Source organism: Podarcis melisellensis (genome assembly GCF_964234715.1).
Source record: "Podarcis melisellensis genome assembly, chromosome: Z".
NCBI lineage: Eukaryota > Metazoa > Chordata > Lepidosauria > Squamata > Lacertidae > Podarcis > Podarcis melisellensis.
The window spans coordinates 16,687,164-16,712,579 of NC_138547.1; the positions used below are offsets into that span (position 1 = coordinate 16,687,164).

The following is a 25,416-nucleotide window of genomic DNA, read 5'->3' on the forward strand; positions in this document are numbered from 1 at the left end:
CTCCACAGTCAGAAGCAGTACAGAAGTGTAGAGTTAGAAGGGGTCCCGGGGGTCATCCAGACTGACCCCCTGCAATGCAGAATTCTCAGCTACATCATACAGGACAGGTGGCCATCCAACCTCTGCTTGGAAAACTCAAACGAAGGAGAGCCCACCACCTTCTGAGGGAGTCCATTCCACAGCCAGACAGCTCTTACTGTCAGAAAGTTCTTCCTGATGTTGGAATCTCCTTTCTTGTAACTTGGATCCATTGGTTCATGTCCTAGCCTCTGAAGGAAACAATATTGCTCACATCTTCCATGTGACAGCCCTTTAGATATTTGAAGATGGCTGCCCTACCACCTCTGCCTCCTCTTTTCCAGGCTAAATATGCACAGCTTGGTTTCCAGGCCGTCAGTCATCTTGGTTGCCCTCTTCTGCATACATTCCAGCTTGTCAATATCCTTCTTAAATTGTGCTGTCCAGAACTGGGCTCAGTTGCTGGAAACCACAGGAGAGCACACTTGCTTTCTGAGTGCTTACTATAATGGGCATCTGCTTGGCCACTGTGAGGGCAGGACCCTGGACTAGATGAGTCACTGGCTTGATCCAACAGGGTTTCCCCTTGTGTTCTTAGAGTCCTACAGAGCTATGGCACTAGCTCTGGTCCTCCATTATAGAAGGAAAACTGGGCCTGGACTAAAAATCCTGGCACTGCCCAGACTATATGTTTGCTGTCGTTAGAAGAGCCCACCCACCACAGCCAATCACAAACAAGCAACCGCACCCTAGGCCAATCCCAACCTCTCTCACCACCAAAGGAACATAAGCGAATAGTAACGAGAACCCGCACAAGCAACGCTGACACCAAACCCCACACATACATTGAGTAAAATCAAAACATCGCCACCCAACCCAAACCCCATGACCCCCTCCACCTTTCCCCCCTTTTTTCTTCCTATTGTAACCCTAATGTCTCATCAAATGAAACTGACCTTTGGAAAATGTATCTTGAAAAAAGAGACATTGCACATACTTTTGTACACCAAGAAATCCTTAATAAAATCAAAAATCAGAAGAGCCATCCATGACCCATCAACTGGATTTGGGATCTTCAATCCTGATATGTACCTGAGTTCATTTTATAGAAAGTCCCCGCTCTAGCAACATCCTGGAAGGTCTAAAAGTCCAGCAATATAAAGACGGCTTAATTATAATGTTGATTTCCATATGGAGGGAGGGGGGAATGCCCTTTTATACAGTAATTACCAGTGTATTAATTAATATAGAAGAATAAAAGAGAATGAAATAAACTCACAGTGCAAATCCATAAATGTTTACCCTGAATTAATGCCCACTGTGCTCAGCAATGCTCATTTTCCAGAAAGAGTGCTGATTGCTGCCTCAGTTAAATAAATTGATTGAGTAAATAAAGTCTCTGGCAAGCCTGCAAGTGAGCATCCGCAGAGGAGGCAGCCTGTTGTGTCTCTGCATGATCGATCCCTCTGACCTTGCCTCCTCCTGAGGCTGTGTGTGTCTTTGCATCCAATGGGTATTGGATCACTCAGTTGCTTCGGGTGAAGAGATGCATTAAAAAAACCACCTGTCCAGAGAGGAGGGTGCCAGGTTATGTCCTTCCACGAGTCACAGCTCTGGGCTTGTCTCTGTTCAGTCACTCTCTGCTTTGGGTGGGATATCTTGCACACTGCCTCTGTCCTTGGTGTGATGGGAACATTCCTTCCCTGCTGAAGCAGAGGCGTGACATAGTGATTTACCCAGCCTCAGGGCAAAGGTGCTCATTGTGTCTCTGCATGAGTCTCTTTTCAATGTTCCTTTCCTTTCTGTCCTGCACAGATCGGTGTCTGATGCAGAAGCTTAGCAGACAGGCACCTCTGAGGGCGAATGTAAGAATGAGCTGCTTATTGCTCAGCCAAACCATTGAACCATCTAGATCCGTATTGACTGGCTGCAAGTCTCAAGGATTGCAGATGGGGTCTTGCCCAGCCCTCCCTGGAAAAACAAGGGACCTTCTCCAGTAGAGGATGGCCAGTGATGGTGGCTATACAGTATTCCATCTCCACTGTTGCAGTACAGTATTTATTGCCTCTGAACGCCAGTTGCCAGGAATCACCAGCAGAGAGAATGCTGTTGCACCCAGGTCCTGCTTGGTGGCTTCCCCTAATGGGCACCTGGCTGACCACTGTGAGAACAGAATGCTGGACTAGACTCTTTGGCCTGATCCTGCAGCCAGCTCTTCTAATGTTCTCTGATGCAAAAGTGGGGAGGGGGGCAGCAATTTGCTGGGGTCAGAAAGCAGGGTTTCTCCCCTGCAGACCTGAGCGGTCGCAGCATATGGTCTGCTCTGAAGCAGATGGAGGAAAGAGGGAGGATCCATTCAACGTCCTGAAAGAATGAGCCTCAACAAACTTTGAGCTATAAAGGGGAAATGGGTTGGGGAGTTGATTGCAGGACCCACTTCGGTCTGTTGTCTCCTGGCTACGGAAGGGCTGAGCTCTGGTGCGGAGGAGACCCGCCTGCCCAGCTGCCTCCAAGCTCATCCTTCGCCTGCCTCTGCTCAGATCTGCCTCCGAGCCAGTCAGCGCCTGCCTTTTCCCAGGGAAGCATCTCAGAAAAGTGGTTTGGCTCCCGTCCAGCCATTAGCAATGGAAATGTACCGTCTCCCGGAAAGCAGCAACGAGGCTTGCCTTGTTTTCTAGCGTCCTCTCTCCCTCTCTCACTCGCCTCCCTCACCTTGCACCCTTGGGCTGCAGACATCACAGCTTCTGGAGCTGACATCCAACCCTAGTTCGATAGCCTCCTGTCCATACAGCCAATTCACAAAGATCTGCTGGTTCAGACCATAAAGCCTTTCTGGTCCATCTCCCAGCCGTGGATAATCTCAGTGGTGGAGAATCTATGCTGCGTGGGGTCAGGTGATCAAGCACCCCATCACAAAAATCTGGAGGAGGGCCACATCCCAGTGGTTAACGTCACCTGCATTACATACCTAATGTCCTTCTTTCAGTCCCAAATACCATCTCTAGGTAGGGTTGGGAAAGAGCCTCCATGCCTGAACCCTGGAGAGCAGCTGCCAGTCCGTGCAGACTATGCTGAGATAAATGGATCAATGCTCTGACTCAGTATGAGATGGCTTTCTTATTTATTTATTGCATCAGTACCTCACCTTTTCCTCCAAGGTGCTCAAGGTGGTCACATTGTTCTCCTATCTCTGTTGTTATCCTCACAACAACCCTGTGAGGTAGGTTTGGCTGAGAGGTGGCAACTGGCCCCAAGGTCACGCAATGAGCTTATTGGCCAAGTTGGGAGGTGGGGATTCAAACCTTCGTCTTCAAGGTCCTAGCCCAACATGCTAACCACTACACTGCACTGCTTCTTGCCCCCTTGATAGCAGCCCCCAAACTCTTGAATGGTCCCCCCAGGGAGGCTCGCCTGACCCCAACTCTGAATTTTCACTTTGGTTCCAAGACATCTTAATTTGGCCCACTTTTTCACATCCAGGGGCTTCAGCCACTTGGAGGCTCTGTTTTTATCCATTCCACTGAATGGGGTGGTTTAGCACTGGACTGAAAAATTAACATCCATGTCCTCCTCCCTTCTGTTGCCCTAACCACCCTTCATCAGAGTTTGCATGCAAAAGCGATCAAAGGGGGAAACAGGTTTTGTTGAAATTTTAGGGTGGGCGTGGCTTGTCTTACTTTTGAGTAAGTGGCGAGGCTGCCCGTTTTCCTTCTTTCTTGTAAAATTACCCTTTGTCTTGAAAAGGGTAAAAGGACAGGCTTTTCTTAAAAACAGAAGAGTCCTCTTGCAATGATATTCCTTGCTGCCCCAGTGCATTCCCCACCTCCGTGGTCGGTCATCGCCTCTTCCCTCCTCTTAGGATTCTCTCTAATGCTTATGCAAATGAGCACGCTTTGCATAAGCCATCTAGCTGATGAGATTGTTTCTGTTTTGCAGAACTTGGGATCTGTCAGCATAGACCAATCTGCAGGCAGGAAAAGATGCATGGGTTGTAATAATAATATAATAATAATAATAATAATAATAATAATAATAATAATAATAATAATAATAATTTGTTGTTTTATGTTACTTGTGAGGGGTTTGGCTGTTCTAGGAGGTTTAAGGCTTTTTTTAAAGATGTGCTTAATTGTTTTCTTAAATGTTTTAAATGCATTTTATTTTATTATTAATAAATATTGTTTTTACTACTTCATTGCTTGATGACCTGTGCTTGTTTGGGTGAAAGGATGAGAAAATCATTAGGACGCCAGAGGTTGTTGCCAAACATTAATTTTACTCGGAGTACACCCATTGAAAAAAATGAGCATGGTTACCATAGATTCATTGATTCCAGGTCTACAAAGGACTGAGCTGGAAACAACCCCAAGGATGTAAAAGCTCCTCGTTGGTTCACAATGCTTACGGTCATATCTTCTTGCCTATTCCACCACCTGAAAGTTTTGGGTGTAGATTCATGAGGACCAGAAACTTTAAAGCTGAAAAAATCTGGCCAGAAACCCAATTTCTGTGCTTTCACATAGAGTTGAGGTGAGATTTCTCATAAGAGATGTCGCATGCAGAAAGTCCCAAGTTTAATCCCAAGTGACATCTCCTGGCATTGCTGGGAGAGACCCCTACCTGGAAACCTGGAAAGTGACAACCAGTCAGTGCGGACAAGCTTGAGCTCAATAAACCAAAAGTCTGACTTGGTATAAATCACCTTCCTATATCCCTTGGCATTTACTGTCAGATCCCAAAATGGGTTGATGCAACATACCTGCTTGCCCAGGACTTAAACTCCCCTACAGAGGCTGTGTTCTTACAACCCACTTTAGGGAAAGTGTGCTAGGCATTCAGAATTGGGAGATCTTCAGGAATTTGGATACTCTAAGGAGGCCTTCTTGGCCCAGATGTTGCAAAGATTTTGGCAACCGGTGAAGACTTTCCTCTTAGCCAAGGTGCTTTGTTGTTTCTTGACCCTTTTTGCTCATCTCAATCTGCTCTTTGTAGCTTTTGAAAGTTATTTGTTTTTGTTTTGCTATATTGATTTTGTTAGGGTGGTGTTTTGTTTTTTTAAAATCACATTGATCCTCTGATTGCAAATTACTGTTTATTTATTTATTCAAGTCATGGTAGCTCAGTTAGTTAGGGCATGGTGCTGACAACGCCAAGGCTGCAGGTTCGCTCCCCATATGGGACAGTTCCTGCATTGCAGGAGATTGGACTAGAATTATCCTCACAGTCCTTTCCTACTCTACAGTTCACCAAATGATCAGACAAAGAGTTTGAAAAGAGATTGCAAAAGATCCTAATAAGGTGCAACGTACACTGAAATCCTGCCCATTTTAGATGGGATGGTTTTCATAGAAGCAAATTGGATGATTTTCCAATTGTAATACTACTACTACTACTACTACTACTACTACTACTAGTTAGTTAGTTAGTTATACCCTGCTTATCTGACTGGGTTGCCCCAACCACTCTGGGCAGCTTCCAGCGTATTTAAAAACATAATAAAACATTAAACCTTAAAAGATTTCCCAATACAGGGCTGCCTTCAGATGTCTTCTAAGGGTCATCTCCTTGACATCTGATGGGAGGATGTTCCGCAAGGAACGGAACTGTAGAGTTGGAAGAGACCTTGAGAGTTATCTAGTCCATGACAGATGGCCATCCAGCCTCTGCTTAAAAACCTCCAATGAAGGAGAGCCCTGGACTCATTTGACAAAGGGTACTTTAAAACTACATTCAACCAACCCACTTCTTGTGTGTGGTCAGGATTAATGGTGGAGGTCAGTGCACATTACCCTTGTCTATGAACCACTTGAGGATGCAGGTGGCGCTGTGGTCCAAACCACTGAGCCTCTTGGGCTTGCCTTCTGGGCAGAAGGCCAGCGGTTCAAATTCCCGCAATGGGGTGAGCTCCCGTTGCTCGGTCCCTGCTCCTGCCAACCTAGCAGTTCTAAAGTATGCCAGTCCAAGTAGATAAATAGGTACTGCTCCGGCGGGAAGGGAAACGGTGTTTCCGTGCGCTGCTCTGGTTTCACCAGAAGTGGCATAGTCATGCTGGCCACATGACCCAGAAAAACTGTCTCCAGACAAATGTTGGCTCCCTTGGCCAGTAAAGCAAGATGAGCGCCGCAACCCCAGAGTTGTTCTAGACTTAACTGACTTAACTGCTAGGGGTTCTTTACCTTTACCTTTTTATGAACCACTTAGAGACTAAGCAGTATATAAATTATTTAAATAAACAATTTAGTGCTCCACCAACTTTAATATTATTTTCAACTCAGCTGCCTCAAGTGCATAGTTTCCCTGAATATTTGTTGCTGACTACTTAAACTGCATATCCACCATACGTGCAAAGCACCCTCCCACACTCCGAAAAAGTTCTGGAATCTGTAGTTTAATGGTACTGTGGGAATTGTAGCTTTGTTAGGGGTAATCTACTGTTCCCAAGATTCTTTGGAAGAATCCATGTGCTTTAAATGTGTTTGGTGTGGACACAGCCTTAGGCCCCATCTGCACTAATTGTTTAAATCAGTATCATACCGCTCCCCCCCCGCCACCTTCCCAAAAAGAATCCTATGGACTGAATTTTGTTAAAGGTGCTGAAAGTTGCTAACAGACCCCTGACCCCTTCACAGAGCTAAAGTTCCCAGGCTGGTTTAACAACCTGTCCCTCTTTTCAGGGAACACTGAGAGCTGTGGCTCTGCGAGGGGGAACACAGTTGTCTCCTACAAACTTTTTGCACCTTTGAAGAACTACAGTTCCCAGGATTCCCTAGGGGAAGCTGTGACTGTTTAAAGTGGTAGGATATACACTGAATGTAATGTGTAGTGCAGAGAAGACCTTCACCTCTGTTTTGCCTGGAGGGAACTCAGCAGGGAAGAGGATGGGTGTGGTGTAGCGGTTAGAGTGTTGGAATAAGACCCTGGAAGACCAGGGTTCAAATCCCCACTCAGTCATGAAACTCACTAGGTGAGCCTGGACCCATCACTGCCTCTCTTCTTAACCTACCTCACAGGGTTGTTGTAGGGCTTAAATGAGGAGGGAGAGAACCATGTACGCCACATTGAGTTCCTTGGTGGAAGCTTTGGGACAGAAATACAATAAAATTAAATTAAAAAATGCAACTAGAATGAGTTGGCTCCACCTCTCAGGGACTCCTTTCATTGGCTCCGCCCCTGCCTCTTGCTGGCTCTGGCGCCACCTGCTGCTGGCCTTCTACCCTACCAGTCTCAATAATTGACAGAACTCACCACTGGTTATGAAAGGGGTAGTTGATGGTTTGGGAGGTAGGGTTCCAACCTGGATTTGAAGGAGCTTTCTGGCTGCATTGCATCACTCTGGTTGACGTTGATCATAGCTGGACGCTAGCCATGGCTGGAAGGGATGATGATGACAACCTCTGCCGTTGAGGCCCTTCTGGAGTTCTTGAGAGGCTCAGCTCCTGACTCCTGGGCATGATCCAAGAGGCACAAGAGTGCGGTGTAGTGGTTAGAGTGCCAGTCTAGGACCCAGGAGAACAGGGGTCAAATCCCCATTCACCCATGAAGCGCACTGGGCAACTTTGGGTAAGTCACTCGCTCTTAGCATAACCTACTTCACAGGATAAATAGGGAGGAGAACTATGGAGGGCTTGTTGGAGGAAATTTGGGGTATAAAGGTAATAAGCACATAAACAGAATGAGTGGCTGAGAAAGGACTCGACCAAAACCTTGTTAGGGTGGAAGGGGTTCCATCCACCACAACACAGTTTGCAAGCAGAAAACCAGGTTCAGGCCTGTTTTCAAGGGATCTCAGTCCCCAAAGCCTGGATCAATCCCTCTGTAAGACCTTGCAGAGCTGGTGCCGGTTGGATTGGCCTGCTCTGCATTGCAGAAGACCCTTATCCCCTTCAGTCCACAGCGTCTCCAGCTAAATGGATCTAGAATTAGGGATAGCCAAAGGTAATCCATCTCAACCCACCGGCCAACGTGAAAGACGCTTATCCGCCCACAAGACCCAAAGAAAGGCATTACCAAGCAAATGTGCAAATGAATAGAACCTCAAGAGGTTTCTCTTGCAATCCTGGGTAAATGAAAAAAACAACACACCTCTCAATTTCTGACAGTGGGCTTCTTAGTGGTGTCCCCCCATTATATCTAAAAAGGGGGAGGGAGATTAAAATGCAATGGGGGTGTCTGAAAAGCAGGTGGGGAATGAATTGAGCAAGGCTGAGGCTGGGAACTGTGTCTAAACCTTTCTGCTTCTTCATCCTCCCCCATCTGTTTGAAATTCGTTTCTGACTCAGTTTCCAAGGCTCAGAGAGCTGGCAAATGGGGCTGCTGTGTGAAAGAGTCTGCGTGGCAGAATTTTCTCCTTGCCTCTCTGCCCTTTCTCTCTCTCTCTCTCTCTCTCTCTCTCTCTCTCTCTCTCTCTCTCTCTCTCTCTCACACACACACACACACACACACAAACACACACACACACACACACAGAGAGAGAGAGAGAAACCCCGCTCAGTGGCGTAGCGTGGGGGGTGCAGGGGGGGGCTGGCCGCACCGGGCGCAACATCTGGGGGGTAGGGTTAGGGGGCGCAAATCCATGGGTTAGGGGGTGCAAATTACTTGCCTTGCCCCGGGTGCTGACAACCCACGCTACGCCACTGACCCCGCTTTCCATAAAGAGAGATCAGGGTGGGTAGCCAAGTTTACCTGGCATAGGGAGGACCTCTGCACAACAAAAATAAAGAAAAGGGAGAGACAGAGAGGCTAGGAAGGAGGGGGGGGGGAGAGAAAAAGTTTCCAATCCATTAACAAAGAAAGGAAGAAAGTTGTTCAGAGCTGGCTTAAAATTGCAAGGCAAACCCGAGTGTACCGAGTGTACCAAAGAAAATGCAACACTCCCTCCATGTGTTTGAGAGTGGGTACTACAGGACATTTCAGAAGAACACGCTTCTACACACAGGGCCCCATAGTTAAATTACGGAACCCGCTCCCACAAGAGGCAGTGGAGCCCAGCAACGTAGAAGGCTTTAAAAGAGGACTGGAACAGATTCATGGTGGAGAGGGTTATTAATGGCTACTATGCTCTGCCTAGGGACGCGGGTGGCGCTGTGGGTTAAAGCCTCAGCGCCTAGGGCTTGCCGATCGAAAGGTCGGCGGTTCGAATCCCCCGACGGGGTGCGCTCCCGTTGCTCGGTCCCAGCGCCTGCCAACCTAGCAGTTCGAAAGCAACCTCGGGTGCAAGTAGATAAATAGGGACCGCTTACCAGCGGGAAGGTAAACGGCGTTTCCGTGTGCAGCTCTGGCTCGCCAGAGCAGCGATGTCACGCTGGCCACGTGACCCGGAAGTGTCTTCGGACAGCGCTGGCCCCTGGCCTCTTGAGTGAGATGGGCGCACAACCCCAGAGTCTGGCAAGACTGGCCCGTACGGGCAGGGGTACCTTTACCTTTACCTATGCTCTGCCTGCTGCTGACTTTCTTTTTCTTTGGGGATCACTCAAAGCACCCTCTAAAATATATACATTTATGCCTCAACCTAAAGGGCCAGAAGAAAGTCCCCTTGCAGCGGTTCTCAACCTGTGGGTCCCCAGATGTTGTTGGATTACAACTCCCATCACCCCTGAGCTCTGGCCTTGCAACTAGGGGTGATGGGAGTTGTAGTTCAACAACATCTGGGACCCACAGGTTGAGAAAGGCTGCCTTAGAAATTCTTATGAAGACTCTCAGGACTTGATGAACCAACCCTCTAACTCTGTAGAATGCAGCTTCACGTGCCCCTGTTCTGGGAAAGGGCTGTGGCTCAGGGGTGGAGCACCTGCTTTGCATTCAGAAGGTCCCAGGTTCAGTCCCTGACAATCTTGAGGTAGGCCTGAAACCCTGGAGAGGTGCTGGTAGGCCTGAGGAAAGACTCCTTTACTGAAACCCTGGAGAACCACTGTCATGGTTTGACTTGGCATGGGCCAGTTTTCTGTTGTTTTTTAGGTGTTTAGTCGTGTCCGACTCTTCGTGACCCCATGGACCAGAGCACGCCAGGCACTTCTGTCTTCCACTGCCTCCCGCAGTTTAGTCAAACTCATGCTGGTAGATTCAAGAACACTGTCCAACCATCTCGTCCTCTGTCGTCCCCTTCTCCTTGTGCCCTTCATCTTTCCCAACATCAGGGTATTTTCCAGGGAGCCTTCTCTTTTCATGAGGTGGCCAAAGTACTGGAGCCTCATCTTTAGGATATGTCCTTCCAGTGAGCACTCAGGGCTGATTTCCTTCAGAATGGATAGGTATGATCTTCTTGCAGTCCATGGGACTCTCAAGAGTCTCCTCCAGCACCATAATTCAAAAGCATCAATTCTTTGGCGATCAGCCTTCTTTGTGGTCCAGCTCTCACTTCCATACATCACTACTAGGAAAACATAGCTTTAACTATACGGACCTTTGTTGGCAAGGTGATGTCTCTGCTTTTAAAGATGCTTACCAGTTTTCTACCTCCCTCTTTTAATTGAGCCCTTTACTGAAACAATGAGAACTAGAATCCTGCTCTCTCTCTCTAGCGCAGCGGTTCTCAACCTCTGGGTTCCCAGATGTTGTTGGACTACAACTCCCATCATCCCTGAGCTCTGGCCTTGTTAGCTGGGGTGATGGGAGTTGTAGTTCAACAACATCTGGGGACCCACAGGTTGAGAAAGGCTGCTCTAGCGGAAGGGATTGTAGCTCCATGGTAGAGCACACACTTTGCATGCAAAAGTTCCCCCCAGGTAGGGTTGGGGAAAACGTGCCAGACACCCTGAAGAGCTGCTGCCAATCAGTGCAGACACTACTGAGCGAGATGGATCAATTGTCTGAATCTTTGCTTGTATTATTTTATTCATAAAAAATTATGTACCCTTGATTGTGGAAAACTCAAAACAGTTTACAAAAAGAGACCATTTTGGCTGTGCCCTTGGAAAACCTGCTCGCCTTGCTGGCCTTTTCCCACCTGGCAAATGCGGGGCTCAGACTGACTCCAGCTACAAAAGCTGAGGCTGCTGAACAGACCCTTGTGCTGCAGAATTGTTTGGTGTGTGTACGTACAGTGCTACCTCGGGTTACATACGCTTCAGGTTACATACGCTTCAGGTTACAGACTCCGCTAACCCAGAAATAGTATCTCAGGTTAAGAACTTTGCCTCAGGATGAGAACAGAAATCACGCGGCGGCAGCGGGAGGCCCATTAGCTAAAGTGGTGCATCAGGTTAAGAACAGTTTCAGGTTAAGGACGGCCCTCTAGAATGAATTAAGTTCTTAACCCGAGGTACCACTGTATTGCTGTTATTGATATTAATTTTTCCTATCTTTACTTTTGTATCTTATTATGGTTTATGAGGCAATTATTTGATCTGGTTGTGTACTTTTTGATGTGTTTCATTTAGCATTTAGCGCTACTTTTGTCATTTCTGTAGTTGTGCAACTTTTAAATGCTGTAAGCTGCCTTGCAACTTTTTAATGTTGTATGGAAAGGTGGCATACGAACAAAATGAGGTATGCATGTAAAAAGACAAAAAAAATTAGGAAAAACAATCAAATGTTCAAAAAGATTTTTAAAAAACCTGCAATAAACTAAAAACACACCAGTTTTCTAGATATCTGGGCAGGCTTGTCTCAGTTGCTGAAAACAGTACAGTGGTACCTCAGGTTACATACGCTTCAGGTTACATACGCTTCAGGTTACACACTCTGCTAACCCAGAAATTGTGCTTCAGGTTAAGAACTTTGCTTCAGGATAAGAACAGAAATCGGGCTCTGGTGGAGCGGCAGCAGCAGGAGGCCCCATTAGCTAAAGTGGTGCTTCAGGATAAGAACAGTTTCAGGTTAAGAATGGACCTCCGGAACGAATTAAGTACTTAACCTGAGTTACCACTGTACAACGAAGGCCATGTGTGTAGCCAGGCTGGGGGCGGGGAGGGCAGAACCGAGTTATCTGCGACACAATTGGTCAGTTAGTTAGTATTTTTATTTATGTACTTGATTTTTTTGCTGGGAGGGGAGCTGCCCCCCTGCTTATGCCCATGGTGAAGGTACCTGCCTGGTATCAATAGGAAGGGAGTTCCAAAGTAGAAGTCCTAAAGCAGGATACACAGGAGGACAAGTGCAATAATTAAAACTTCATAAACTTAGTACGTAAAAAGCAAATGTTCCAGACGTCTAACCGCCACTGATGCTAATCTCTTTCCTATTGGTCAATGTCCTCATTGGTCAGTAGGAAAAGCTGGCACTGTCAACAGAATCCTGTTTCCACAGTAATCTATCAGCTGGACTTTAATTTCACACAGCAAGGTGACCCCTTTTGCTTTCTCCACCCATCCGTACCTTTATCTGACGAGGACTGTTCAGCCAAGAGGTTGTGCTGTGCCCATGTAAGAGTCTGTATTCATGTGCCAACAGCGGGTATGATTGTGTGCACTGCCATATGGGTATAAAGGGTAAAGGGACCCCTGACCATTAGGTCCAGTCGTGGCAGACTCTGGGGTTGCGGCGCTCATCTGGGGTTGTGGCGTACAGCTTCCGAGTCATATGACTAGCATGACTAAGCCGCTTCTGGCGAACCAGAGCAGCACACGGAAACGCCATTTACCTTCCCGCCGGAGCAGTACCTATTTATCTACTTGCACTTTGACATGCTTTCGAACTGCTAGGTTGACAGGAGCAGGGACCGAGCAATGGGAGCTCACTCTGTCGTGGAGATTCGAACCGCCGACCTTCTGATCGGCAAGTCCTAGGCTCTGTGGTTTAAACCACAGCGCCACCCGCGTCCCTCCATATGGGTATACAAAAGGGTATACTACCATGTGGGTATGGTTGTGTATGCCAGCTCTTTTATGACTGATGGAGGTGTGAGCCTTAAGAATATATGGTGACTACCAAAGGCCTACCTAGCCCAGCATCCTGTTCTCACAGGTGCCTAGACCTCATTCAATTCCCACAACACCCTTGTGAGGTAGGCTAGGCTGAGAGATGGCGACTGGCCCCCAAGGCCACCTAGTGAGCTTCATGGATGAGGGGGGCAGTGGAAGGATTTGAATCCTGGTCTCTGCTAGGTTATACTGCCAACAACCACTTACACCACACTGGCTCTCATTTTAAAGTCTGTGAGTTCTTCCCAAATAATCCTGGGTGGGAACTGTAGTTTCCCCAGCACAGACTTACAATTCCCAGCACCTTTAGCAAACTGCAGTTCCCAGAATTCTTTGGGGGGACTTGTGGCCTTGAAATATGCAGCATGGATCTGTGCAATACGTGAGCTTGGACCAGAGGGGAGATCTTGCACAGCCGAATTTTCAACCAATTGATGCTTCTGGGTTGTCTTCAAAGGGAAGTCTCCTTCCCTCTCCAGTCTTGGGTGTTTGGCAGGGATCAGGTACCTCCTGTCGCCCCCACTCATCTTTTATATTGTGATTATCATTTAGTGATTCCAAAAATGGCAGTTAAGAAACTCAATGTTCTAGAACAACAACAGTTATATTTGTTCAAAAATTGACGATGCAGGGTGGGGAAATCATGGAGACTTTTATTTTTATTTTTAAACAGTCAGGAATTTGACAGGATCAGTTCTAATTACAAGATAAAATGTTTTTATGTTTTAAAGGAAAAATAGGATCAATGGAAGAAGGGTTAGATGAATGAAGCCAAATGAAATGCAGATCTAATCAGTAGAGTTCTTTGTTTTTTTTATAATATATAGAAAACAACGAATGCTGTAAAAGGAGGTGGAGAGTAACATGATCTAGTAGATTAGATCAACTATGATGCTAAATAGAAGATTCTTAATCCTACCTGTTGGATGTGTTGTGTTTTAAAGCAACATAATCTAAATCCTGAAATACTGTTGATGTCAGGTTTGTAATTTAGGGTTGTATTGATACTCTCATCAATATTACAAAAAACCCAGAATTGTATTTTAGATATTTTAAAATTCTGATGTGTTCCACGGATGAGTGAGGATTTGAACATGGGTTTCCCAGGTGCAAAGTCGCTAACCATTCCATAACACTGTCTATTTGTGTGTGTGCTTGAGAGGTCTGGAAAGTGGCAACAACAGAACGAGGCCTTTTGTGTAGTGGCTCCCCATTTGTGGTGTGTTCTCCCCAGGAAGGCTCACCTGGTGCCTTCACTACATATCCTTAGGTGCCAGGTGAAAACTTTTCTCCCAGGTACACGCACAAATGATTTCTTACCCACCCTTCACTCTAAGGTCTCAAATTGGGTTGCAATTTTATTTATCTCATAAAATGTATATATCTCTCAGTTTTCAGAAGAAACCATCAAAGTGGTTTGCTAAAAATTCAATACAGTATTGAAAATGATTTAAATTTAAAAATTAAAAGTTGGAATAAATTGGGTTGGGTTCTGAAATATTATTATTATTAGTAGTAGTAGTAATACTAGTATGCTGCTCCGTATCAAATTTGAAGATTTTTTTTTTAAAAAAAGCATTTATTCAAAAGTTACAATACAACTTCGTCTATTGCCACATCACAAAATGATCACTCCAATCCTCAATCCCTCATCACTGTCATGTTGTCTTGCCCAGTACCCTCAATAGGAACCCAAATATATATACTTTTTTTTTTAAAACACTGTTTTAATTCCTTTATAATTTAATGACGTTTTATCTGCCATTCTTTTCTACGTTTTTAGTTTTCTGCGTTTTAGCCGTCCTTGTTTTGATGTTTGCCAGCCGCCTTGAGTCCTGGTCTGGAAAGAAGGAGGGATATAAAAATAAAGGCAGTAGCAATAGCAACAACTATCAAAATTAATTTAAAAAAAAAAACAATTGCTTGTGTATGTTTCAGCGTGTGGGTATATACAGCGTAACGGCGCGCGTGCAGCCAGGCGGGGGATCCTAAGTCGCGCGCCCTCCCGCGCGCGCGCAGCTGTGGTGCAGCCCTTTGTGAAGGGAGGGCGGGGCCGCACTGCCGCCCCCGGCCCTCCCCCAGCGATGCCTGCGTCCGGCCGAGCGAATATAAGCGGACCCCGCCCCCGCCTCCGCCCCCAGCATCCCGCCGGCCCACCCTTCTGGTCGGCTTCTCCCTCCTCCTCGGGAGCACCTCCATGCGCTCTATGTAAGGAAATTGCGTGCCGTAGAGGGAGGAGATTGTGGGGCCCAATGCCCAGCGACGGGGAGGCGAGACCTGTAGCTGCCTGAATAGCAGAGAGAGAGCGCGAGAGAGGCTTCCCAGCCTGGAGGAGAAGGAAGCTTCGCAGAAGAGTCCTGTCTGGACACCTCCCCTCCCAGTGCCCTCCCACTATTAGGTTCCCCTTTCTCTTCCTCCTCCTCCTTCCTGCACGTTGCCGCAGCGCCCGCGCGCGAGGGAAGCCGGCGCTCGGTGGGGTGAGTTTACACAGAGAGCCGAAGTGACTGCTTTGGAGGCGGGGGAAAAAGAGAATTGCAGTCCACGTGGCTCATGGGTTGTCGGGGGAGGGAAGTGGGGGGGGGGGAATCTTTCCTAGTAAGGGTTTGTTCTGGAGGGAGCTACGGCTGGTGCAGGAAATGAACCCACAAAAGCCCGTTGGATAACCCTCCTTCTTTAATCTCCACCGCCTTTGTGCCAGGGTTCAAAAGTTAAAGTGAATGCCCCCCACTCCATGCACCAATATAGACAGAGTTTATAAAGTTCATATAGTTTGAGCACCAGGAAATGCGTAGTGATTTATTAATTACATTAACTACATTTATATCCCACCCTTTTCTCCAAGCAGCTGAAGGTGGTTTTCAAATGTTCACGTGGGTTTTTTCTTTTGCTTAAAAGGGTCGCATTGTGTTGCTGTGGCACAAAAGTAACCAATTCATTATTACTATTAAAACGAATAGTAATTCATCTAATAATTATAAGTAATGCCATTAATACTTATATAATAATTATATTTGTCAAATAAAAGCAAGATTAACTGTTTTCTGTATGCAAGGCAGTGTGTGAAGAGGGCCAAAAATGCTAGTGTGTCGTTTGCAGTTGTAAACTCTCTTTTGGGAAGTTGGTGCTAAACTGGCAAACAAGTGCTTTCAAATTCATGTGTTCTAGGGAACTATACTTAACATGAATTGTGGTTAATGTTAGTGCATGTGCAACCACTTTGTTCTGTGGAACTGGCATCGTTATACATGGCACATAACACATGTTCCACATTTGTAACGCACACTTTGGAACTCCCTGCCTCTTGACATAACAGCAGGTGCCTCCATTGTATTAATTTTTTTTTGCACCTACTAAAAACATTTCTGCTAAGTATGTAGAATGAAAAAGTGTGTGTTTAACTTACATTTTTCCCGCAGAAAATCTTCCATTTCCAGAAGTTCATGAGTAGCAACAAATGGGTGTGGAGTTCAAGTACTAGATGAGGCAAGCCCTCCCCCTCAGATTTTACTGGCTTCAATCCTGATGGATTTTGGCGTACCAGCTGAAAATACATTTATTCAGCAAGGCCTTTAGCTCACACCCATAACAGTGCTGCGCTGTTGACAAAATAAGAGCAAGATAATTATGGTAAATTAGGTGATTGTCGAAGGTGCTGCAAAGTTTTCTGGGTGTCAGCTGGACATTTTCTGATGTGAATTACCCTATCCAAATTATTCCAGTTTGCATCAAAAATTGCCTGATTCAATCTTTTTTTACAAAACCCACATAGCTGAAGTTCATGTGTAAAATAGAACTTTGGTGTTAGAACTTAAGTAGATTAAGAACGTAAGTATATTTAGCACAAACCCGTTTCTTTGGCTTGCAGACCATAAACATCAAATATGCTGTATAGGGCTAGGTATGTGTACAGAAGCGCTCCCTATACACCTCTTCCCCACGAGGTTCCTTGGCACACCCCTCATGCATGCCAGGCGTCAACCAGAATCGACTCCTCATTGTCCATCACGGAGTGGATGGGCTGAAGAGTCCTCTTGCCCTGCTAGCATGTACAATTAATTTTACATACAATAATTTTTACAAATAATTTTATTTGTATGCCTCCTTTCCATTAGTTGAGGCATGTTCAAGGCAGCTTACAACATGAAAAAACCTCATAATGACAACAAAGGTTGTCGTAAATAAAACATGCAAAAAATACACAAGCAAATTAAATGATTTCCACATAAATCATAATACGATCTAAAATAAAGGTACAAAAAATTAATAGCAATTATAGCAACAACCTTCCCAACCAAAGCCCCTTATCCCAGCCCAAAAGTCTGTTCAGCAGCCTCAGCTTTTGCAGCTGGAGTCAATCAGGGCCCCACCCTGCCTGGCCAGGTGGGAAAAGCTCTGCAAGGCAGGAAGCTGGTCTTCCAGGCCTCACAGCCAAGATGGTCTTCATCTAGCACAGAATTAACATCCAGGATTTGGTTTTAAAAAACCAAGATTTTGGGAGGGTGAGGGACAATTGGATAGCTCTTGAGTGGACCTAAGGGCTCTAGTAAATGAAAATCCCACAAACCTACCTGCCAGACTAGATGGCTTTTGGGTTCTCTACAGTTCTGTATTCTGATTACAGGTACAACAGCTGGGGTGTGTGTGTGTTGTCCATCTCACAACCTGGTGAGTGCCTCAACTTGAGCTAAGCTAAGAACACTTCTGGCAACCGATCGTCCTGATTCCATGTTTGGGTTGGTGTAGGGCACGCCCTACGGAGCCATGTATATATTTAGCTCGAGATCTCATCCTTCAGGGTTGTACATATCTAACGGGGCGGGTTGAACATCACCTGCTCTCTTTTGGAATTTCTTTAAACGCCCTTTTGCATTCTGGGCCTGTTGGTTGGGGGGTGGGGTCACTGGCACCTTATTGGTTGGGGGGTGGGGTGCTGGCACCTTATTATTTTTCTTTTGTAAAGATTATTTAATTTTACATGCAACGAAGAGAACAGTTATAGCCACAGGTCAAAAATATAAAACTGAGATGGGCACATGGAATCTGAGTACAGTTGCACATGGGTCAAAATAATAAACTTCAGGTAACAACTTTCAGCATTACCAGATATATCAAGTGTAGTTCCAGATTTGCCATGTTTGTGATGAGGGTCATCTTGAAAATGGTGGTTCCACTCTACTGTGTTTAGAGTGCAAAATCATATGAGAATTATCTGGAGGTTCTAGTTATTATCAAAATCTAAAATAACACGTGATTTTCTCTATTATAGCTACCGTATTTTTTGCTCTATAGGATGCACTTTCCCCCCTCCAAAAATGAAGGGGAAATGTGTGTGCGTCCTATGGGGCGAATGCAGGCTTGCGCTGAAGCCTGGAGAGTGAGAGGGGTCGGTGCGGACCAGCCCCTCTCGCTCTCCAGGCTTCAGGAACTATCCGCAGGCCTGCGGACAGCTGCCTGCAGCCCAAAGTCTGGGGAGCATAGCGCTGCGCACCCCGGGCTTCGGGCAGCTCTCCCCAAGCTTGTGGAGCCCGGCGGGAACTCCTGCCGTGCTCAGAAGGCTTGCGGATAGCTGCCTGTTCTCTGCAAGCCTTCTGAGCGTGGCAGCGAGGTTGCTCGGGCATCCCCCGTCCCAGCCCTGCAATCTCGCCACTGCTCCTGGACCTGTTTTGGGGGCTGGGATTGGGGGAAGCTCGGGCTTCCTCCATCCCAGCCCCGCGCAGCTTCTCCCGGCTGGAGAGCTTGCGTGTGGTTGCGTCTTGGCTTCTTTGCTCTTTGGGACTGCAGGGGGGGATAACATTTCCCCCCTTTATTTCCCCCCCTAAAATCTAGGTGCGCCCTATGGTCCGGTGTGCCCTATGGAGCGAAAAATACAGTATATTCCTGAGAGAGTGACTCAAAGCAGCCAGTGTAAGATTTGGGACTGTTGCAATTACTATTCGAGCTTCCTAGATAATATATAAGACCAATTCTTTTGACGATACATCTACACTGGTATTGTCAAAAAATATTCAGTAGGACAACGATCAATAGTTTCTTCAGTATTATGTATGATTTCTGCCAAAAGACCAGCTGACGTTCCCACCATAAATGATAATACATACTAAGTTTATCACAACCCTTCCAACATTTAGGTGACATGGAAGACGACATTTTTTTGACATTTGCAAAGCATCGTGATGCCATCTGTGATGTAATTTCCCTAAGAAAACTGGAAACGAATTTTAAGGGTCTCCGTTCCCCAATCCATTTCACACCTTTCCTCCTCTTCTTTGTCAAAGGGAACACCTTTTGGCCTGCTTTGGTTTCTCATTGAGAAGAAAGGTGCCGATGGCGAGCGACGTTGTGGAGAATGAGAAGGAGTTCTACTCCAAGGCCAAGAAATACTGGAAGGACATCCCCGCGACAGTGGATGGGATGCTGGGGGGCTATGGGCACATCTCCAGCATCGACATTGACAGCTCCAAAAAGTTCCTTCTCCGTTTTTTGCTGGTAAGCAAGGTGTTCTCTCTTCCAAGCTGAGTAGGAACAGCCTGGGGTTACCTGCTTTCCTCCAGATATTTTGGACTATATCTCCCAGCAGCCTGAGCCAGCCCAGCCCTGCCAAATAATGCAGGGGCTGATGGGAAATGTAGTCAAAAAACATCTGGAGGTTGGCCAGGGCTGGTTTAGGGGGAGTGTGGGAAATCCACTCTCCCCCCCCCCCTTTTAAAGCAGTGAATTATCGAATAGTGGAGTTGGGAGGGTCATCTAGTCCAACCGCCTGCAATGCAGGGATCACAGCAGAAGAGTCATTGGCAGATGGCCATCCAAGCTCTGCTTGAAAACCTCCAAGGAAGCCGAGTTGACTGCTGAATCTCTGGCAGGGATGGCTGACCTGTAGCCCTCCAGATATTGTTAGATTCAAACTCCCATCATTGTGGGGCAGGGCCTTTTTGGTGGTGGCTCCCTATGTGAGGTGCACCTGTTCTTGTTATGTTAGGCTAAGAGTCCTTTGCCAAAATGTGCATATTGGGCAAATTTGTGATTACGATAAGCTGGGGAGGTCTTGGTGGTGGTGCCACCACTGGGAGCTACCCAGCGCTTTTTTAGAACTAGAATACCTGCTGTTCATGAGGAATGTCGCAGGTTTAATCCCTAGGGCTGGTCATTGTTCCCTGCCTAAAACCTGGGGAAATGGAGGCTGTATCTGCAAACATGGATGCCATCTCGCCAGATGCAGTATAACAGAGAAGGGTGTCTCTGTGTGTGTGTGTGTGTGTGTGTGTGGGTGGGTGGGGGAGAAACAATGAAAGACCCTGTTTCTGAAAGCGTTGAGAGGCATTCAAGGTTCTAGCCCTCATTGACTTCATTTCTGTCCAGGATGAGCCTAACAAGACAGGGACCTCCCGTGCCTTGGACTGCGGGGCTGGCATTGGCCGGATTACCAAGCGGCTCCTGCTGCCACTTTTCGGAACGGTGGACATGGTGGATGTCACAGCGGACTTCCTTAACCAGGCCCGGACCTACCTGGGTGAGGAGGGTCGGCGTGTCAGGAACTACTACTGCTGTGGCCTGCAGGACTTCAGTCCCGAGCCCAGTGCCTACGACGTCATCTGGATCCAGTGGGTGATAGGTAAGAGTCTACCTCCACTACCTGTAAAAGAAGGGTTGTGTATCCAGATTATTTTCTCTTTCTCGGAGTAGACCTTAATGAAATCAGTGAACCTCAGTTAATCTTGGTCGTTGACTTGAACGAGTCTACTCCAAATGGGATTGCCATTGGGTACAACTTGCAAAAGGTCCCATCTGCACTGTATATTTAAAATGCTACAGTACCTCTTTAAAAGGCATTCTGCCCCCCCCCCAAGAATCCTGGGAACTGTAGTTCAAGGTGCTGAGAGTTTCTAGAACTTTATTGCCCCCCCTCACAGAGCTACAATTCCCAGGGTTCCCTGAGGAAGGAGGATTGATTGCCAAACCACTCTGGAAGCTGTAGCTCTGCGAGGGTTTTTTCCGGCCTCCTAGCAACTCTCAGCACTCTGAGAAAACTACAGTTCCCAAGATTAATTGTCAGGGAACCATGACTGTTCTAAGTGGCAGTCCTTTAAATGCATAATGTGACTGGCGCCTAGGATAGAGACAGGAAAGGTATTTCATCAGTTAATTCTCTCTGCAGAATTTAAAGGGCAGTGTAAATGCCCCCCCCTTCAACGTCCTTTCTGTTTTCCTCACAACAGGCTTGTGAGGTAGGCTTGTCAGAGAGGGCAAACAGCCTAAGGTTACTTCAGAGCTGAGCAGAGAGATTTGAACCCACGCTGCCTCAATCTGTCCCCTTTGTACTGTTCAGACGCTTAATTATCACAGCATTGGATTCCAGCCACTGCCTTTTAGGTTAAGGTTGTTGTCCAATGAAACTGAATGTTGGAAGATTCAGGACAGAGAAAAGAAAGGACTTCTTCACACGGAGCATTTTTAGGACTATGGAACTCCCTCCCACAGTGATATTCACCAAGTTAGATGGTCTTATAAGATGATTAGACAGATTAATGGAGCATAAGGCTATCGATGGCTACCAACCAATGATGCCTCTGCTGTACCCCCACAGTCAAAAGCAACTTCTAAATACCAGTTGCTGGAACCCCAGAAGGACAGAGTGCACTTGTGCATGGACCCTGCTTGCAGGCTTCCCATTGAGGTATCTGGTTGGCCACTGTGAGTGCAGGATAAAATGGGCCCTTCCTAGCCGGGCCCAGCAGGGCTCTTCATATAGAGAGGTCTGTTGTGAGAGCGGATCCCCCATGCACAAGAACAGTCTACCTTTGAATACCAAATAATGGGGAACTGCAACTGGAGAAAACAGTTGTGCCCAGGTCCTGCTTGGGTTTTCATTTTGGGGGACATCAATCAGGTTGACCACTGTGAGAACAGGATCCTGGAGTAGAGGTGGGCCACTGGCCTGATCTTGTAGCCAGAGTCTTTTTCTTCTTCCATAAACCATTTATTGAATGTTCCAATGCATATACATAATATTTACATAGAATTTCATATTTCTTATAATTTATACATTCACATTTTCTATTACAGTACATTGTAAATCCACATTTCGTTTTTACTTAATTATCTCATACTTTCCCCCTTGTGACTCGAAGACTTCCCTCCACCCGTGTGTGACTTCCTAATTTTGTTTTAAATTTGTTACTATGTTTGTACTTTGATAATTTATTTATTAAATATTTATTCTTGTGTTCTATATTAACTTTGTGAGATCACTAGGTTTTTGTTGGAGTACCTATTAGCCATGTATTCCTCTACACACTTGCATTCTTGTTTCAGATTCTGATTTGATTGCATTCTAATTGTTGCCGTCATTTTCGCTAATTTAATAAATTCAAATATTATTTGAATTTATTAATTTAATAAATTCAAATAATTTACATTGCCAATCTATCACTAATGGTGCTTCTTCACATTTCCAATTTTTGGCAATCAATAGTCTAGCGGCAGCTGTAGCGTATAAGAAGATTCTTTTACAGTGGTGCCCCGCAAGACGAATGCCTCGTAAGACGAAAAACTCGCTAGACGAAAGAGTTTTCCGTTTTTTGAGTCGTTCTGCAAGACGAATTTCCCTATGGGCTTGCTTCGCAAGACGAAACATCTTGCGAGTTTGTTTCTTTTCTTAAAGCTGCTAAGCCGTTAATAGCCGCTAAGCCGCTAATAGCCGTGCTTCGCAAGACGAAAAAACCGCAAGACGAAAGAGTTTTCAGTTTTTTGAGTCGTTCTGCAAGACGAATTTCCCTATGGGTTTGCTTCGCAAGACGAAATGTCTTGCGAGTTCTTGCGAGTTTGTTTCCTTTTTCTTTAAGCCGCTAAGCCGTTAATAGCCGCTAAGCCGCTAATAGCTGTGCTTTGCAAGATGAAGAGACTCGCGGAACGGATTAATTTCGTCTTGCGAGGCACCACTGTATTGTCTTTGGCCCACCGATATACCTTTTATTTAAGAATTTCTAGTAGCCAGAGTCTTAATGCTCTTATGCTCTTAAAAACAGGGCACCTGACAGACGACCACCTCTCCAGCTTCCTGAAGCGCTGCCGCCTAGGCCTGCAGCCCAACGGCATCATAGTCATCAAGGACAATATGGCGCAGGAAGGGGTCATCATGGACGACGTGGACAGCAGTGTCTGCCGGGACCTGAACGTTGTCTGCAAGATCATCCGCTGTGCTGGCCTCAACCTGCTGGCCCAGGAGAAGCAGGAGAATTTTCCTGACGAAATCTACCACGTTTACACACTAGCAATGAGATGAACCCCTCCATCCCTGAGCCCCATAGAGAGGGAGGTTGCCTTCCTGCGGGGGCCTTGAGACACGCTTCCCAAGCAAGGCTGGCTGCCTCCCTGGCGACGGAGGGCCCCAACTGAACATCCTAAAAGAGATAGTCCAGAAATTGGGGTCTGGCTAAGACTCTCGTCGTCGAGACTGGCTTAGGAATGCTGGGGGGAAGTAAATGTTCTTTTTTTCGAAGCTGCTGCTGCTGCTAATGTTGTTGGTTCTTTATTGTTTGATGGGTGGAGGGAAAAAAAAACACTTGTCAAAATATACTTTGTATGGTTGTAACAGCAACTTGTTTTGAACTGTTTTATATACTCAATGGGAGGGGCAGAAATGGGAGCGTGGAATTCCCTCCCCCAGGAGGTGGCGATCCCCACCAACCTGAATGGCTTACAACCAGGGTTTCCCAAACTCCAGTTGTTTTTGGACTACAATTCCCATTATCCCTAACTAGCTGGAACAGTGGTCAGGGAATTATAGTCTCAAACCCCAAAGTTTGGGAAACTCTGCTTTAAATGAAGATTGGACAAATTCATAGATTGTTATTAATGGGTCCTGCTTTCAGGTTTCTCATAATGGGTTTCTGGTTGGCTACTGTGAGAACGATGCTGGAGTAGATGGGCCATTGGTCTGATCCAGCAAGCTCTTATGTTCTTACGTTTAGTGCTCTCTTTGCGAGAGTGCGAGACTCTTAATCTCAGCGTCATTGATTCAAGCCCCATGTTGGGCAAAAGATTCCTGCATTGCAGGGGGTTGGACTAATGACCCCTTGGGACATCTTCCAACTTACGATTCTATGGAATACCATATTTTTCACTCTATAAGACGCATCGGACCACAAGACGCACCTAGTTTTTGGAGGAGGAAAACAAGAAAAAATATATTCTGAATCTCAGAAGCCAGAACAGCAAGAAGGATCGCTGCGCAGTGAAAGCAGCAATCCCTCTTGCTGTTCTGGCTTCTGGGATAGCTGTGCAGCCTGCATTTGCTCCATAAGACGTACACACATTTCCCCTTTTTAACAGGGAAAAAGTGAGTCTTATAGAGCAAAAAATATGGTAAATACTGGTTGATTATTATTATTATTAATGGGTACTGCTAGGCACTTCTAAATTTGCACAAAACAGGTATTTGCATAAATGCATATATCCTACCGTATGGAAATTAAGGTGAACACAACAGCTCAAAAGGGGAGTGCAAAGGAGTTAGGACCCAGGTCACCCCTCCCTAACAAGACACCATTTGGGGGTCCAGTTTTCACCTAAATGCTAAATTACTCTTTGCTAAATTACTCACAACCATTGAGAAACATTGAGGCTCTTGCTTTTTATTGTGAAGAGTTTTTATTCACCACTCTACTTCATCAGAAAAGTCTCCAGGATCGCGTGGTGTCAGCTCAACAGCACACAAATTCCTCCCTAAACAAAATTTGCAGGTGCAACCCACAAGGAGGAAAAGGAAGGGGGTGGGGATGAAAGCAAGCAAAAAGTTGGAATGACTGCTGAGGAGTGCCAAATGAAGCTGGTCCCTCAACACAGCCAGTGGAGTGAGGCCCTTTTGTCCTTCTTGTCAAAAGATGAAATGACTGTTGATAAGACCCCAGTTGAGGGGTCCCTGGAGAGTGCCAGTGGAGCAGCCCAGAGTGGTTTAACAACCCCTCCTCCTCAGGGAACTTTGGGAACTGTAGCGCCTTGAGAGGAACAGCAGTCTCCTATACGGATTCTTTGGGGGAAGCTGTGATGGTTTAAAGTGTCATTGGGTTTTTAAAAAATGTATGGTGTGAATGTAGCCTGTGCGTTTGGTTAAATGCTTTCTGGGGGGTGGGAAAATACAGCTGAACCAAGGGGCCACCCTGAAATGATGTCTATCTTGTACTTCTAAACAATGGATATTTTCCCCCCAATTGGTAGTGAGCACATGGTCATCACGGTTTCTGAGGAACAAGGCTGTTCCCCCCCCCCCAAACCAGGACCACCTGTCAGCCAGTCGCCAGTGCTGGGTGACATCAGGAAGGCATGGGGTGGGGGCTGCATTGCTAGTTTGTTCCCCTCTGGAAACATTAGTAAAGTGGACCCCTCCCCTATCAGTCTTGCTTCATTTGTGCTCTGTCAGATGAATGACAGGTGTGTGGCCTTCCCACTTATCAAGGATCTGGCCCAGTGGGTCAAAAAAGTTCTTCACACTTAACCTTGCTGTGTATCAGCTTAGAACAACCATCATCATACTGCCTTTGAAAAC

The 25,416-nt window shown here is 46.3% G+C and overlaps 1 protein-coding gene and 1 long non-coding RNA gene across 7 annotated transcripts; one reads left to right on the forward strand and one right to left on the reverse strand.

The window, feature by feature from the left end:
- Positions 1–1,015: 1,015 nt before the first annotated feature.
- Positions 1,016–8,719, reverse strand: LOC309362330. Its single transcript, XR_014164917.1, has 3 exons — positions 8,701–8,719; positions 7,313–7,461; positions 1,016–3,982 (listed from the first exon to the last, which is right to left on the reverse strand). It is a non-coding gene; the product is annotated as an uncharacterized lncRNA (long non-coding RNA).
- Positions 8,720–12,253: 3,534 nt separating this feature from the next.
- Positions 12,254–23,469, forward strand: NTMT1 (N-terminal Xaa-Pro-Lys N-methyltransferase 1). 6 transcript variants are annotated; one of them, XM_081897962.1, is made up of 4 exons: positions 12,254–12,377; positions 19,151–19,361; positions 20,232–20,484; positions 22,898–23,469. In XM_081897962.1, coding segments are annotated over exons 1-4 (723 nt in total). In that variant the 5' UTR covers positions 12,254–12,375; the 3' UTR covers positions 23,155–23,469. The 6 variants fall into 6 exon arrangements, with proteins under 6 accessions (XP_081754088.1, XP_081754090.1, XP_081754091.1 ...); XM_081897964.1 differs by having other exon boundaries at positions 12,275–12,408; XM_081897965.1 differs by lacking the exon at positions 12,254–12,377 and adding an exon at positions 13,541–13,856.
- The last annotated feature ends 1,947 nt before the right edge of the window (positions 23,470–25,416 follow it).